Source organism: Capra hircus, chromosome 5 (assembly GCF_001704415.2).
Source record: "Capra hircus breed San Clemente chromosome 5, ASM170441v1, whole genome shotgun sequence".
Taxonomy (NCBI): domain Eukaryota; kingdom Metazoa; phylum Chordata; class Mammalia; order Artiodactyla; family Bovidae; genus Capra; species Capra hircus.
In genome coordinates this window covers 114,269,759-114,286,266 of record NC_030812.1, presented here as the reverse complement: position 1 = coordinate 114,286,266, position 16,508 = coordinate 114,269,759, and the positions used below count along the sequence as shown (strand labels likewise).

General features: G+C 55.2%; 1 protein-coding gene across 2 annotated transcripts in view; it reads right to left on the bottom strand.

The window, feature by feature from the left end:
- Positions 1-16,508, bottom strand: part of ARHGAP8 (Rho GTPase activating protein 8) — a 53,776-nt gene that overhangs the window by 21,081 nt on the left and 16,187 nt on the right. Inside the window, exons 3-6 of one of the 2 annotated variants that reach the window (XM_018048888.1) lie at positions 15,136-15,291; positions 10,970-11,057; positions 5,402-5,533; positions 1,276-1,362 (exon numbers count right to left, since the gene is read on the bottom strand). In XM_018048888.1, coding sequence (XP_017904377.1) covers positions 1,276-1,362; positions 5,402-5,533; positions 10,970-11,057; positions 15,136-15,291 — 463 coding nt within the window. The remainder of the gene's footprint in view (positions 1-1,275; positions 1,363-5,401; positions 5,534-10,969; positions 11,058-15,135; positions 15,292-16,508) is intronic. The other variant, XM_018048889.1, reaches the window with a different exon arrangement.

The window sequence follows — 16,508 nt, the reverse complement described above, 5'->3', positions numbered from 1 at the left end:
AGACAGCGACCTGGGGTCACAGAAGGGTTTGTGCACACAGGTGAGCACTTGTGCACGTGTATTCACTCGCCAAGTGAGAAGCGAGCGGGCTGGAGGGACCCTGAGAGGTGCCACAGTACAAATGCTGTGAGAGCGACTCACTGCGAGGCCAGGCGGCCGCTGTGTAACAAACAATCACAGAACTAAGGGCTTAAAACGACATTAGCTTATCCTGCAGGTCTGGGGTTCAGAAGTCCAACACAGGTCTCACCCGAGGGTCCCAATCTCCCTCATCCCACCCAGGGCCCCTTGCACTGGGAGCCCCTCCGTCCGGCAGGCATGGGGCTGGGGCTGGGGCTGCTGCATGAAAGCCATGTCTAGGGGCCTCCGCCCCGTCCACCCCGTCATGTGGCCCTGTGTGCCTGCAGTCCACATGGGGGCAAAGCAGAGGGGCCGTGTGGTCCTGGCAGAGCCCCTCCACCCTCGCCACCCCTGGCCTCTGCTTCCCAGCATGGAGGCAGAAATCATCCCACAGGGAGAGCCCGGATGCGGAGGAGGAGGGCTGAAGTCACCGCTCTTTTGTTGAAGAGTCAGGCCTTTGGCTGGACGTGCCAGGCCAGGAAGGGCTCACCAGGAACGGGCTGCCCAAACCCGCTGGTCCCAAACAGAGGATGACCCCTGACCGGCTCCTGGGAGGTGACCTCCACGCCCTTGGGAGGTCCCGCTGATGACAGCATCTTTGCACCGGGGCCAACGACGTGATTTACAGCGAGGTCTTGCACCATACCGGGTCTGTCTAAGTGGACACCGAGCTCAGGTGAGCTTCTGGGGTGAGTGACACTTATCTTGAGCGGCACTCCGAGGCCAGGGGACCGAGCTGACCTGCACAAACCCTCCCTGCCCTGAAGAAGGCAGCAGGGAGCTGGGCTTGGGCTGCCGGCACGCCTCTGCCTTTTCCAGATCCTATCCACATCCTTCTCCTGTAAAGACTGGAACCATGAGTATGGCAGCTTTCCCGAGTTCTGGGAGTCCTCGTGGGGAGTCCTTGACCTGAGGCGGTCTCAGGACGCTGACACGGGTGTGTATACACAATGTGGGTGCTCAGGAAAAGGGGGCTATAAAACGCTGGAGCTGACCTCACTGGGGGCGCGAGCTGAGGCTCCTGTTCATGACTGTCAGCCCTGTGATCCGACAGAGCCGGGGGGAGGGCAGGTACCCCAGAGCAGGACTGCCTGGATTTCCAGACGGGCCGGGCTGTCTGACCCCAGCAAGGCCCTCGTGGAGAATGGCTCATACCTGACAAGGGGCTTCAGGATGGTCCACAGGATTTTGATGAAGTTGGTGGGGTGTACGACATACAGGGCCTTCAGGTTCTTCTTGTACCTGAGGAGGGAGACGGAGGGGGTCTCAGAGCATGCACACGGAGACACCCTGGGCTGGAAAGAGCTGCAGCGTGGTGGCCTCGATGGCGAGCCTCAGAGCCCCCCGTTCCTGTTCTTTTCTTTTTTATATTTTATTTATCTACTTATTCAGCTGTCTTGGGTCTTTGCGGCAGAGTGCAGGCTTGGTTGCTCCATGGCACATGGGATCTTAGTTCCCCAACCAGGAATCAAACCCAAGACCTTCAGCTTGGAAGGCAGACTCTTAAACCCTGGACCACCAGGATAGTCCTGACCTTCCGTTTCTGGACAGTCAATTTAAGGACATAGAAGGAGAGGATGAGGTCCCCAGGCTCATCACTGGTAGTGTGCCCACAGCACTTTACAGTTTGCAAGATCAGAGCCCCCACTTAGAGGCGCTCACACTGGGGCTGGGGGTGGGGACACACTGGCAACTTGGCAGCAACCCCTGCTCTGCAGGGAACTGACCTGGGCGAAGGTGGAGCCGTGACCCCCCCAATCCATACCATACGACAGCTCTAGGCACCCCCTTCAACGAGATGTTTCTTAGCCGACTTCCCTTCCTCTTTCGTGATTAATTCAGTCCAAAGCCATCGGGCCGAGCCAAGAAGGCTGGCGTCCACCCAGGGCTGGAGAGAGGGGGTGGGCCCGCTGGGGTCTGTGACGCCAGCAAGGGGCTGGCAGCCTGGTGGGGAGGGGGTGTCCCAGAGGGAGAAGGGCATCCATACTCGGGTCAGCCAGGGACACCCTCAAGCCAGCTCTTCGCCCTTCAAAGAGCCGACTGCCAGAATTTCAGCCATTCAGGGAGTCAGCTGTGGAAAACAGCCGTTATTCAACAGTATCAACTCACAATGAAGTAAATCATATTAAACACAAAGGTCATGAACGGTCCAACCTCACTGACTCCTGATCACCCCATGACTTGTACTATTTGCTGCGCCCCTGGGCTCCTTCGCCTGTTACATCCCAGGGTGGGAGAACCCACAAGAAGGGATGGCCATCATTTCTTCCCAGTTCCGTGCCCAGCGGGGCCACGTGGGCCACTTGGAACTGGCCACAGTTGCAGGACCGACAGCACAGGAATCTGCAAACATTTCCCATCAGTCTCCCCAAGCCCCTGTGAGCTGATTAGTAAGGCAGACACAGCAGGGGGGGTGGACAGGAAGTCCAGCACGAGGTGTCTGGGACCAGGCAGGCAGAGGACGGTGGGGGCTGAGAAGGGACCCGACATTTGCAGCCGACTGTGGGAGCAAGAAGGGGGCAGCCACGGCGGCCTGGTGCGGGCATCAGCCCAGGGGACACTGGCAGGGCCTCTGTGGGGGTGAGGCAGCCGCATGGTAACAGCGCCTCAGCGAGTGAGAGGTGGCCACGCGATCAGTCAGAGGCAGGCCAAGTAACAGCGGTGGATTCCCAGGTGGCTCAGTGGCAAAGAATCTTCCTGCCAATGCATAAGACACAAGAGACGTGGGTTCAATCCCTGGGTCGGGAAGATCCCCTGGAGGAGGAAATGGCAACGCACTCCAGTATTCTTTCCGGGAAATCCCATGGACAGAGGACCCTGGCGGGCTATAGTCCATGGGGTCACAAAGAGTCAGACCCCACTGAGCGCCTGAGCATGCACAAAGGCAGTGGGAACCAGGCTCTTACTGTTGGAGAAGAGATGTCACGAATGCAGAAAGGGAGAAAGCCAGAATGAGCCCTGGTGGGGAAGGACGGGAACTAGCATAGATGTCGGTGTGAACACACAGGTACCAGGAGCAACAGGCAAGTGCAAGCACGAAGACCCGCGTCGACGTGTGCCTGTACGTGTGTCTACATATATGTACACACACACCGCAACAGTCCGCTGACTCGCCTGCGAGCCGTAACAGCCCCGCAGCAACTAGCACGCTGCTTCCAGGCCCGGGTTCCCAGGAGCGTCCTCCCTTAAGAGGAACCAGGGGCCAGAGAAACGGCGGATTCCTGGGCTGGGCGTGCGTGCGTGTGTGCTAAGCTGCTGTTAGTTGTGTCCGACTCTTTGCGACCCCATGGACTGTAGCCCGCCAGGCTCCTCTGTCCACGGGATTCTCCAGGCAAGAACACTGGAGTGGGTTGCCACGCCCTCCTCCAGGAAATCTCCCCGACCCAGAGATCAAACCTGCATCTCTGACATCCCCTGCAGTGGCAAGCGGGTTCTTTACCGCTAGTGCCACCTGGGATGTGCCCGGAGCATCTCATTGTCCTAGAAAGTAAAGGAAGCGCTCGGAGGGAAAGGGACGTGTCTGTGGGACATAGGAGCCAGGCTGAAGCTCACCTGGCCAAATTTCAACAATTTGAGCATTAGGATAAATATTTTCATGGATTATAAACTATTGAATAAAATGGGAGATCCCAAGCCCGTACGAATACAAATAAACTGAAAAAGGAAGCTCTTCGGCATAGTAAAATGCCACCTAAGAGCCCCAATCACCATTTGTCATCCATCTTAATAATAATAAACCAAGAAATGGCAAGGGAGGCAAAAGCTAGCACATGAAACTGATATTTATACAGTCTCAGAGTATCTCCCGAAGGAATATTAATTACCAGGAAAAAAAACAAACAAACAGTCTTGCGATTCGAAAGGAGGAAGTTGCAGTGACTTTCAGGTGGCCCAAGGACCCAGAACACAGCTGTCACTGTAAGGCCGGACCCCGGGGGCCATGATGGGCCGCCCCTCCTCTCCCTCCCGCAGGCGGGGGAAGTCCCTAACGGAAGGCGCCTCCCAGATCCCGGGGACCAATGACAGCACACTTCACCAGCTAAAGCCGCCCCACCCCAGCCACGTAGAAGGACCTGTCAGCCCTCGACGCCTCGGCCTGGCGACCTATCCAAACCCCCGTCCATCTAGCCTGACCATCCCTCGCAACGAACGTATAAAAACCACCCCCCACATGGTCCAGGCGCGGACTTCCTCGACCTGCCTCATTCGGGTCTGGGAACCCCGCCCAGGAGCGCTCCGCCATTAAAAAGCCTGTTAGGCACTCCTGGTCGCCTTTACCTAACAGTTACAAAGTCCATCCCTATAGGAAGGTGGATTCTCCATGGCAGGAGCGCCGGCGCTCCTAGAAGGGGGTCAGGTACATTCCTGGGTGGATGGTTCTTGCTTAAAGGAGAAACCTGGCAGAACAGTTTGGAAGATGAGAAGTCAAAAGCAGAGGGAACAGAAAAAGACGCAGGAAACCCACTGTACCTTTGTAGTGGTGTTGGTAATGGTGGACGGAAAAGTCTTTGCTGTATAAATTGCATCCAATTCGACTTGGAGCTCTGCTTACATACCTCCACCGACAGGGAACTCACTGCCTATAGCAGGCACTCGACTATCAGGTGGCTTTGAGGCCTAGGATGTCCCTCCTTTTGGCTTCCATCAAGCCAAGATCTACAATCTTACTCTTGCCCCCAGTCCACCTTTGAGAGAAGTGGGAGAAACAGAAGAAGTTCGCTACCTTCCATTTGAAAATGTATCTGTTCTAGCTCAAGACAGGCATACACACATATCCTTCCACTGTCAGCCTGAGCTTCTGGAAAAGATCGCTTTGAACATGTCATTTGCTTCTTCTCAAGAATCATGGGGCTTCCCAGGTGGCGCTAGTCATAAAGACCCTACCTGCCAATGCAGGAGATGCGAGAGACATGGGTTTGACCCCTGGCTTAGGAAGATCCCCTGGAGGAGGAAAATGGCTACCCGCTCGTGTTCCTGCCTGGGAAATTCCATGGGCCGAAGAGTCTGGCCAGCTCCAGGCCATGGGGTCACAAAGAGTCGGACACGGCTAAGCAGGCACGCACCAACAGTCTTGCGTGGCTGCGCACCCAGCCCTAAATGACAGTGCTGGACAGAGGCCCATGGCCCTGAGGGGTGCTCACCCTAATGCCCCACCTGGCCCTTGGGGTCCCGCCCTCGCCTACTGCACAGCCGGGACCCCTCCTGTCACCCGAGCTTCCCCCTCACTCAGCTGGGAACCTGAGGTTCCCCTTCACCCCACCCAAGGCTGGAGGGCACCCACCTCCTGTCAAACTCCTTGTAGGCGCTCTGGAGCCAGCGCAGGGACGGCTTGTTCTGGCTGTTCAGCCCATAGTGGAAGTAGACGATGGTGTAGTCGCTCTCCACGTACTGGTCCAGAGTGTACTTCAAATACCTGGGCACAGAGCGCAGGACGCGGTTACGAGCATCTCACGTTGATCGAAACCAAATATGCCTTCCCCGTAACGGAGCTGTGGTCACCCAGCGGGTGCCAACACCAGGCCACGGGGGACGCTTCCAGGTCAACGCTGAGAATCCACCTGCAGGCGGCCTGGTCCTCATTCCTTCCTCTTTCTTGTCTGGCTGTGCTGTGCAGCTTGCGGGATCTTGTGTGACGTATGGGAGCTTAGTTCCCTAACCAGGGATCGAACACAAGCCCGCTGCATTGGGAGCACAGAGTTTTAACCACTGGACTGCCTGGGAAGTCCCCTTTTCTCATTTCTTAGATGATAACTGAGGCTTAGAGATATTAACTAACTTACCTAACTTCTCCCTCCCTCCACAGCCAGGAAGTGGATATGATGGCTTGAAAGTGGCCCCCAGAAGCTGTCCAGGGTCAAATCCCTGGACAAAACCCACGAACGTGGCCTTACTTGGAAAAGGCTCTTAGTAGACGTGATTAAGGAAAGGCTCTTCAGAGCAGTTAATCCTGGATTATCCAGTTCAGTTCACTTCAGTTCAGTCGCTCAGTCATGTCCGACTCTTTGCGAACCTATGGACTTCAGCACGCCAGGCCTCCCTGTCCGTCACCAACTCCAGGAGCTTGCTCAAAGTCATGTCCATTGAGTCGGTGATGCCATCCAACCATCTCATCCTCTGCTGCCTCCCTCTCCTCCTGCCCTCAGTCTTTCCCAGCATCAGGGTCTTTTCCAATGAGTCTGCTCTTCGCATCAGGTGGCCAAAGTACTGGAGTTTCAGCTTCAACATCAGTCCTTCCAATGTACATTCAGGACTGATTTCCTTTAGGATGGACTGGTTGGAGCTCCTTGCAGTCCAAGGGACTCTCAAGAGTCTTCTCTAACACCACAGTATAAAAGCATCAATTTTTTTGGTGCTCAGCTTTCTTTATAGTCCAACTCTCACATCCATACATGACCACAGGAAAAACCATAGCCTTAACAAGTCAGACCTTTGTTGGCAAAGTAATGTCTCTGCTTTTTAATATGCTGTCTAGGTTGGTCATAACTTTCCCTCCAAGGAGTAAGCGTCTTTAAATTTCATGGCTGCAGTCACCATCTGCAGTGATTTTGGAGCCCCTCAAAATAAAGTCTGACACTGCTTCCACTGTTTCCCCATCTATTTGCCATGAAGTGATGGGACCAGATGCCATGATCTTACCTTTCTAAATGTTGAGCTTTAAGTCAACTTTTTCACTCTCCTCTTTCACTTTGCACTGATCACTGAGGAAGGCTTTCTTATCTCTCGTTGCTATTCTTTGGAACTCTGCATTCAAATGGGTATGTCTTTCCCAAGAAGCTCTTTAGTACTTCTTCACTTTCTGCCATAAGGGTGGTGTCATCTGCATATCTGAGGTTATTGATATTTCTCCCAACAATCTTGATTCCAGCTTGTACTTCAGCCAGCCCGGCATTTCTCATGATGTACTCTGCATATTAGTTAAATAAACAGGGTGCCTTGATGTACTCCTTCTATTTGGAACCAGTCTGTTGTTCCATGTCCAGTTCTAACTGTTGTTTCCTGATCTCCGTACAGGTTTCTCAAGAGGCAGGTCAGGTGGTCTGGTATTCCCATCTCTTTCAGAATTTTCCAGTTTATTGTGTTCCACACAGTCAAAGCAAGAATCCCTTAGAAGAAATTGAGTAGCCATCATGGTCAACAAAAGAGTCTGAAATGCAGTACTTGGATGCAGTCTCAAAAACGACAGAATGATCGGTTTGTCTCCAAGACAAACCATTCAATATCACGCTAATCCAAGTCTATGCCCCAACCAGTAATGCTGAAGAAGCTGAAGTTGAATGGTTATGAAGACCTACAAGACTTTCTAGAATGAACACCCAGAAAAGATGTCCTTTTCATTATAGGGGACTGGAATGCAAAAGGAGGAAGTCAAGAAACACCTGGAGCAACAGCAAATGTGGCCTTAGAATGCGGAATGAAGCAGGGCAAAGGCTAATAGAGTTTTGCCAAGAGAACGCACTGGTCATAGCAAACACCCTCTTCCAACAACACAAGAGAAGACTCTACACATGGACATCACCAGATGGTCAACACCGAAATCAGATTGATTATATTCTTTGCAGCCAAAATGGAGAAGCTCTATACAGTCAGCAAAAAAAAAAAAAAAAAGACCAGAAGCTGACTGTGGCTCAGGTCATGAACTCTTTATTGCCAAATTCAGACTTAAACTGAAGAAAGTGGGGAAAACCACTAGACCATTCAGGTATGATCTAAATCAAATCCCTAATGATTATCCAGTGGAAGTGAGAAATAGATTTAAGGGACTAGGTGTGATAGACAGAGTTCCTGGTGAATTATGGACAGAGGTTCGTGACATTGTACAAGAGACAGGGAGCAAGACCATCCCCAAGGAAAAGAAATGCAAAAAAGCAAAATGGCTGTTTGAGGAGGCCTTACAAATAGCTGTGGAAAGAAGAGAAGCGAACAGCAAAGGAGAAAAGGAAAGATATAAGCATCTGAATGCAGAGTTCTAAAGAATAGCAAGGAGAGATAGGAAAGCCTTCCTCAGTGATCAGTGCAAAGAAATAGAGGTAAACAATAGAATGGGAAAGACTAGAGATCTCTTCAAGAAAATTAGAGATACCAAGGGAACATTTCATGCAAAGATGGGCTCCATAAAGGACAGAAATGGTATGGACCTAACAGAAGCAGAAGATATTAAGAAGAGGTGGCAAGAATACACGGAAGAACTGTACAAAAAAGATCTTCACCACCCGGATAATCACAATGGTGTGATCACTCACCTAGAGCCAGACATCCTGGAATGTGAAGTCAAGTGGGCCTTAGAAAGCATCACTACGAACAAAGCTAGTGGAGGTGATGGAATTCCAGTTGAGCTGTTTCAAATCCTGAGAGATGATGCTGTGCAAGTGCTGCACTCAATATGCCAGCAAATTTGGAAAACTCAGCAGTGGCCACAGGACTGGAAAAAGTCAGTTTTCATTCCAATCCCGAAGAAAAGAATGCCAAAGAACGCTCAAACTACCGCACAACTGCACTCATCTCACACGCTAGTCAAGTAATGCTCAAAATTCTCCAAGCCAGGCTTCAACAATACGTGAATTGTGAACTTCCAGATGTTCAAGCTGGTTTTTGAAAAGGCAGAGGAACCAGAGATCAAATTGCCAAGATCCACTGGATCATGGAAAAAGCAAGAGAGTTCCAGGAAAACATTTCTTTCTGCTTTATTGACTATGCCAAAGCCTTTGACTGTGTGGAATATCTGGGGTCGGGGCGGGGACACTAAATGCAGCCTCTCACATCCTGGTAAGAAGGCTTGAAAGAGGAAAGTCACAGAGCGGAGTTGGCCTCATGAAGACAGAGGCAGAGCAGAGAGCAATGCGGCCACCAGGCCAGGAGGGTGTGAAATCGCCGACAGCCACCCCACCAGAAGCTGCAAGAGGCAAGAAATGCTCCTCTGCTGGAGGCGAAGCTTCCTCTGGGGGGACTGTGGCCCCACTGACATGACTCCGGGCCCCCCACGACTGGGGGAGAATCAATGTGCTGCTTTACACCACTCAAGAGTTTGGTGATTCGGTGATTTGTTGCAATGTTGCCACAGGAAACTGACACCGAGGATGGACTGGGATTCAAACCCGGGACTAACTCAGCCCCTCCACTTCAGACGCCTTGCTGTCCGGCTGTCTGTCTAGAAGCAAGCGATTCCTCCTTTTCAGATCTGCTCCTAACGTGCTTTCTCTTGGGCTTCCCAGGTGGTGCTAGAGGTAAAGAATCCGCTTGCCAGTGCAAGAGACGTGGGTTCGATCCCCTGGGTCGGGAAGGTCCCTTGGAGGAGGAAGTGGCCACCCACTCCAGTGTTCCTGCCTGAAGAATCCCATGGACAGAGGAGCCTGACGCGCTACAGTCCTTGGGGCCAAAGAGTTGGACACCACTGAGCGTGCACTCGCACGTCTTCGTTTTCCTGGAAAGTAGACCCGCTTCTGTCATGTGCCCACACTCCACGGGACCAACTACAAATCCCGTGGTCAGTCTCGGGCTGCAGCGCGTGCTCCTTTCTGGCCACGTGCACGTGACCTGCCTGAGAGGCCCTTGTCCAGCCACCTGCGCTTGAGCTGCAGCTGGAGCTCTCCTGACCCCGTCAGCAATCTGGCTGCCGACATACAGCTGGTTCGGCCAGGTTCTTGCACCTCAGGTGGGCTGAGCCATTCGTCATCTAGAAAGCGCAGCTCGTGATTAATCCGGCCCGGCGCTCCAGGAATGCAGGCACGGCTTCTCTGAGTTGGTGGTGGGGCCGCAGCCGCCTTCCCTGGGAGCCTGGCAAACACAGCCCGCCAGAGCCCAGGGGCTGTTCTATCTTCAGCAGCTGGTGGAGGATCCAGCAAACTAGTCAGATGCCTGGCATCCCGGGAATTCTCACAAAGCAAGCAGCGCGAAGGCTTCCGGACGCCTTCTACAATCCAACTGTGCCTTCGTTCACTTGGGAGTGTGGGGCTCTAGGCCACAGTCGTGGCATCGAGCTGTGGCTGGGCTTTTGTAGTCGAGAGAAAAGCGGTGGGTCTAGAAGCAGTGACAGCGGAGCTCAGGCCCCCGAGCCGTCCCAGCAGCGGGTGAGTCTGCCCTGGGCCAGCCTTCACTCCTCCGTCCCTCACAAGGGGACACAGACATTCCCAGGGACACCCAGCACTGGGCTGGGGCTTGACCAAGTGAGTGAAGAGCCACTGGCACGTGGTTGGAGAGCAGAATCCAACGGCTGAGCAGGAAATGCCCGGGACATGGTGTCCAGGTAAGTCACACGGGCCCAGGAGAAAACCTGGGCAGGGACAGTCCAGCAGGACCCGCTGGGTGGGACGGCACTTCACTTGATTTCAAGCAGCCTTGGTGGCCTCGGCACACTGCTTTCTCCTCCCCGGGCCGAGCCTCTCACCAGACCCAAGGCCGCCTACTCATCGGGGCGACGCCGGGCGGGAGCTTTGCAATGGGGACCGCGCCAGCTCTCCTGATGCTCTCAGGGTCCGGCCAGGGAGGGGGCCCTGGGGTCAGCTCGGCCACACAGAGCAAATGGACAGCCCCCAGGGACAGGGCGGAGGATGAGGCCACTGCGGGTCAGGGGCAGTGGGGAGGGCTGCCTCCTGAGCAGATGCAGAGGGTGGCCTGCGTGGCTTGGAGGGGCGCAGGCATTGGTCCTGCAGTGGGACTGTCACCTGGCACTGATGACACCCCCTCGGGGACCCGAGCGTCCATCAGTGTCTGTTAACCTTTGACCCTGAACATCCTGTCTGTGCTGAGAGTGGAGAGGCACCTGCCAGGGAGAGGGACACACATGGGTGGGGGGTGCCTATGGAGGAAGGATGGTGGGGCGGGGGGGCATGGAGGGGGCACACGACATACTTACTCCAGCAGCCGCCTGTGGTTGAGCTCGTGGGAGGGGGGCATCCGGCAGCAGCAGAACGTGATGACGCGTCTTCCAAAGCGGTCCTCCCCTGCGGGGCAGACGGGTGTGAGCCCCGGTCCCGGCCTGACACCGGAGGAGGCCGTCTCCCCCCACGCCCTCCGGCCATCACCAAAGACGGCCTCTGTCCAGCCCACCCGAGCCAAGAGGTGCAGGCAGCCGGGGTGAGCACCTGCCAGATGGGTGCTGCTACCTGAGGCTCTGGGTGCCTCGGCCAAGGTCGCCGTCACCACCCCCTGCACCCCAGAGCCCACTGCTGAGCGCAGGGCTCAGATGAGGTCCCACAGTCACTTCCTGACTGGTTACAGGAAGGCTGTGCATGTGCGCTCAGCCGTGTCCGACCCTGTGGACTGTAGCCCGCCTGGCTCCTCTGTCCACCGGATCCTCCAGGCAAGAGTACGGGGGGTGGGTGCCATTTCCTCCTCCAGAGGATCTTCCCAACTCGGGGATCGAACCCACATCTCCTGCACAGACAGGTGGATTCTTTACCACTGAGCCGCCGGGAAGCCCGACAGGAAGAGTATCAGGAAACAGAAAGGCGCCCTTGCAGAAGTGCTTGTGACTCTGAACTCGCTGTAACTCACCGTAAACAAGCATTTACATCTGTTGTCAGATGCTTACTTAGAATAAGAAGAAACGACAGCAGAGCACCTTCATTCCTCCACCCACCCCACCCCAGCTCTGAAAGGCAAGGCGTCAAGCTCTCACGCCCGGCCAGGACGGCTGCTTGTTACTTAAGGCACATCCGCTTCTCCCGGGAGCCGCGAGCCACTCCGACCTTCAGAATGCGAGAGTCATTTTGGTTTCCAAAGACAGCAGCCTTTTCACAGGTTCCTTGAGAATTCTGGTCATGGTTTCTGTTTGTTTAGAAGGCGCTTGTTAAAAGGACTGCCGGGGGCCCAGGCATTTATCTGCTTCCCTTGCCAGCTGGGCATTTCCGTCTGGGCACAAAACCTTCGATGGCTGTGCCTGGAGGCACAAAGTGTTTATCCTGAACGATGTTTCTAGCATTGAGGCGGCCAGGCTCCACGGCTCACCTGAGCCTGTGCCCGCCTGCGAGAGGGAAGGAAAGGGGCGACTTTGCTTCTGAAGATGTGAGCTGTTTTGTGCGGCGACTGGAGGATTTAATAGGGAATTAAATGCCCCTGGCGCTGAAAGAGAAGGTCGACCTCCACACTGAGATGTCAGCAGAGGAACCAGACCAAGTGGAGAGCCTTGGGGATGTGCTGAGTGGTTGGTCAATGGAAGGCCAGGCCAACACACACTCATTGTGGGCTCACCGTGCACCCAGCTCTGGAGAGAAAAGGCCAGACATGGTCCTCACTGACCCACGGTCCACGGTCGAGGGGAAAGGACAGTGATAGGGTACTGGGGGTCTTGGCTCAGCTCTGCAATCCGCTCTCTGAAAACCTTCAAGGGCTCCAGCAGCCACGTCCACCTCCGCAGGGACTTCCCAGATGGGGGGGTGCTATCCTCCACAGGCTGGCCCTCACTTCAGCCACCAGCTATGCGTCAAGGGTCTCCAGGCCTCCCTATTTTTGTCCAGCTGCCTATAGATTCCGAGGTTCCCACTACCCGCCTCACAACTGATCACTCATTGGCTCACAGAACTCTGGAAAGCACTAGACATCCAATCACCTTTATTATAAAGGATACAAGTCAGAACCAGGCAAGAGGGGAGACGCACCGGGGAGTCAGGCAGCCCTGGGCCAGCCTCTCTGCAACGTGGGGATAAGAGACCTGACTTTGGGGGGAACAGGAAGGCCTGCACTCGTAGGTGGAATAAAGCCTTGTCGAGCTGGCACACAGCAGGCGCTCCATAAAGGTGGCCCATTAGTCACCAGACGCCGGAAGGATGGTGGGTGCGTGCACGTGTGCTGTTTTATCGGTGGTGAGAAAAACCGAGGTCCAGAGACGCCAGGTGAGCGTCAGAGCTGGGCTCCTGCTCACGGCTGGCTGGCTTCCGGGGCAGCGCCCCCAGGCCAGCCTCCTCTGCTCCCAATGTTCCCAACAAGGAGGCCGTCACAGCCCCAAAGCCCCCGCAGCCCTTAGGAACCCCCGGGACCCCGAGGCTCCTGCCCACTGAGCAGTTATGGGGCATTTGCGTTAACCATCCCCGTCAGGATGAGTCACTGCCCTCCTGCTCTCCAGTGACACAGGCCAGTGTATGGAAAACGGGCTTCGAAATTGTCATATGGGAGGAAATGAAAACTATCAATAAAATGCAAACTCTACAAGGCACCGGTTTAATTCACGACCCCATCTTTTCCCCTCGCTGGTTCACAACACAACATCACTCATGGTCTCCAAGACAGAGAAGCCCCGTTTCTGCAAAAAGAAATGAGTCCCGTGCCGTGACCCGTGACATGCCCGCCACCATCCATCACCAGCTCCGAGAGAGAAGGACGGTTAAAATGCCCCATAAAGGCACAGCGACCTCCCCAGGACCAACGAGGGAGCATGTCTGGGTTTTGAGGTTGCTAACCTTTTACTGCGGGAGTGAAAGGGGATTTGCAGACTCATTTTGTCTGTGTCCTGCAGGAAAAGCCCAGCCAGGGTCTGAAGGGTTGTGAGGAGTGCTCCAGCCGTGCGGATGCAGACTGAACGCCAGCAGGACCAGGTCTGGCGTCTGCCTCTATCTCTTCTCTGCCGCTCACCTCTGACCCTCCGGTGGAACCTCCGCTCTGCCCACCCTGCTTTCCAACTTCTAATCTCACCCCTGAGCTCACAGCCCCAGACCCAGACTGCAGTTTCAGAAAGTGACCACTCCGTAGTCATTTTTTATTTCTTATTTTTGGCTTGCGGGATTTGTCAGTTCCCTGACCAGGGACGGAACCTGGGCCCTCGGCTGTGAGAGCATGGAATCCTAGCCACGGAACTGCCAGGGAATTTCCTAAGATATTTCTGTATGCATGTATGTAGTCTTGGCCGTGCTGTGCAGCACATACGATCTTATGGGAGGATCCCGACCAGGGATCCAACCTGTGCCCCTGCATTGGAAGTGCAGTTTTGCCCACTGGGTCACCAGGGAAGTCCCTCCCTAAAATATTTAAATCAGTGCTATCTTGAGACTTGAAAAGTCTTCAAAGCTCCCATTTGGCCAAATACATGGTTCTTTAAGAAATAATGAGAGATCATTGAACAATTACTTTTGACAAGACGCTCTGGTTCTGGGCATGGTCCTGACATTCAGCAGGTGGGGGAGGCAGCCCCTGGGAGAGGAATTAGGAGGCAGCTTCGTTGGGGGATGTCTGGTATACCTGATGTGGGCCCCCTGGTGGGTGGCAGGCCTGAACTGTCACATGCCCCCTGCTGGAGGAGCAGGAGAAGCGTCCATGTCCTGAGCTGTGTCCCCCGGGTCCTCTGGCCGCAGAGGAGAGTGGACCTGAGATGGGGCGAGGGGACACAGCTGGACGCCAAGGTGAGGCCTGGGAGGAGGGGGCAGAGGGCTGGTCCTCAGGGAGGGAACCCCGAGGTCTGCTCTCCCTGGGCGCCCCAACTGGAAAAGCCACGGGATCACCCAGACTCAGACCAGGACTTAACAGCAGGTACAGGCTGGTCTCGGCTTGCAGAGGGCAGGTCATGGGACTTCTCAGCATCCCTCACTGCGTGAGACCCGGTTCCTACGAGAAATGTCCTCGGATGCGTATCTCCATACAGCCTATCGGCTGTGTCTCTGGGGACCCTGACCAACACGCTGCCTGTGTGAGACGTGCATATGAGTGGCATGGCCCTGATTCCTCAGGGAAAATAAACGTGACGCAGGAGACTCCCTTCTGGCCAGCTGCTGGGCGTGGGGCCGCTCGCTCCTGCGTTTGGCAGAGGCTTGCTGCGTTTGCTGAGCGGCAGCACAATCGTATCGTCGGTTGGTAAAGCAGTCCGCTTCATTCCGGCCTGTGCTCTCTACAGACGCTGCCTGGTGGCTACTCAGAGCACTTGGATGATGAGCTCTCAGCTGCGCCATGTGTTTTCGCAAAACACTGGTGGGTCCCTTCTGCTGCGGTTTCCACGCTGTGAGCACAGCCCTGCCAAGCCCGCCACACACCGCAGCCCTCAGGAAGGCCGGCGCAGCAGCGCTCCCGGGGACCAACCACCCCGCAGGGACTCACCTGCCACCTGCAGGATGCCGTGTCGGGCCACGTCATAGAAGGGGTGGTTCAGGCTCAGCTCGGGGTCCGGGCCAGCCGGGGGCGCCACAGAGGGTGCAGCTGAGGGCCTTCTCGCAGCACCCAGGGCAGCGGCCTCCTCCTCATCTCTCTGCAGCTCTGTGGCAGACGGCAGGGTCAGGGGAGGGTCACTGCATTCCTCAGGAAGGAGGACAGCGAGGGAGCTGCCTGAGGCCTTTTAACAGGACACACACCTCGCCTTGCTGTGCACCCACTACGCGCCCACTCTCTGCACCCACTACATGCCTACCTCTGCTGTGCACCCACTAAGCGCCCACTGGGTGTGTACCCACTACACGCCCATCTCTGCTGTACACCCGCTACCTGCCCGCTCGCTGTGCACCCACTAAGTGCCCATCTCTGCTGTGCACCCACTATGCACCTGCTCAGTGCACACCCCACGGAAAGAGTAAAATGGGTAAAACAAACCCGGGGGCTGGATGCTGCCCCTCCGCACTGACAGCAGGGGTAACTGAGGCTCAGAGGAGAGAATGGCCCTGGGGTCACAAGGTGTGGCCTGAACCCAACTTCCCAGTTCCGAATTCTGGCTTGGGCCCTTGCTGAGACATGCTGACACGGGTGGGCGGCAGGAGGCCGTGGCTGGGGTGAAGGGCAGTAGCTGGGGTCCCTGTACTACAAGGCAGAAAGAAAGGGCTGCCTGCCGAAATTTAGTTTTAGCACAGAAGGTTCCTTCATACAAAACAAATCCAGGTTCCTTCAGAAATGTTTTCAGTTGGAAAAGGAGTGGGAACTTCACATTTCGGGTGAGGGTTAGACTTCAGTTTCCAGATACGCTGGATGAATAGTGTGACCACGAAATTTAAGTCTACCCAGAAATCCATGGTGGGACCTTGTTTGGAAACAGTGTCTTTAGAGACGAAGTGAATTAAGGTGAGGTCACATTGGATCAGGGTGGACCTCAAATCCAATGCCATGTCCTTACAAGAAGGGGAAAAGGGCTCCCCTGGTGGCGCAGCAGTTAAGAACCCTCCTGCCAGTGCAGAGGACACAGGTCCATCCCTGCTCCAGGAAGGTCCCCCGTGCCTCCAGGCTATTAAGCCCGCGCCCCACAGCTGCTGAGCCCCTGCACCGCACCTACCGAGGCCCACGTGCCTAAGCCTGTGCCCCACATGAGAGCAGCCACCCCAACGAGCGGCCCACACACCCTAACGAGGAGTGGCCCCTGCTTGCCGCAAGCAGAGAAAGCCTGGGAGCAGCAGTGAAGACCCAGCACAGCCGAAACTCAAAATAAATAGATCTTTTAAAAAAAAGAAGAGGAAAGGACACAGAGCCCCGGAGAGAAAACCGCCAATCTC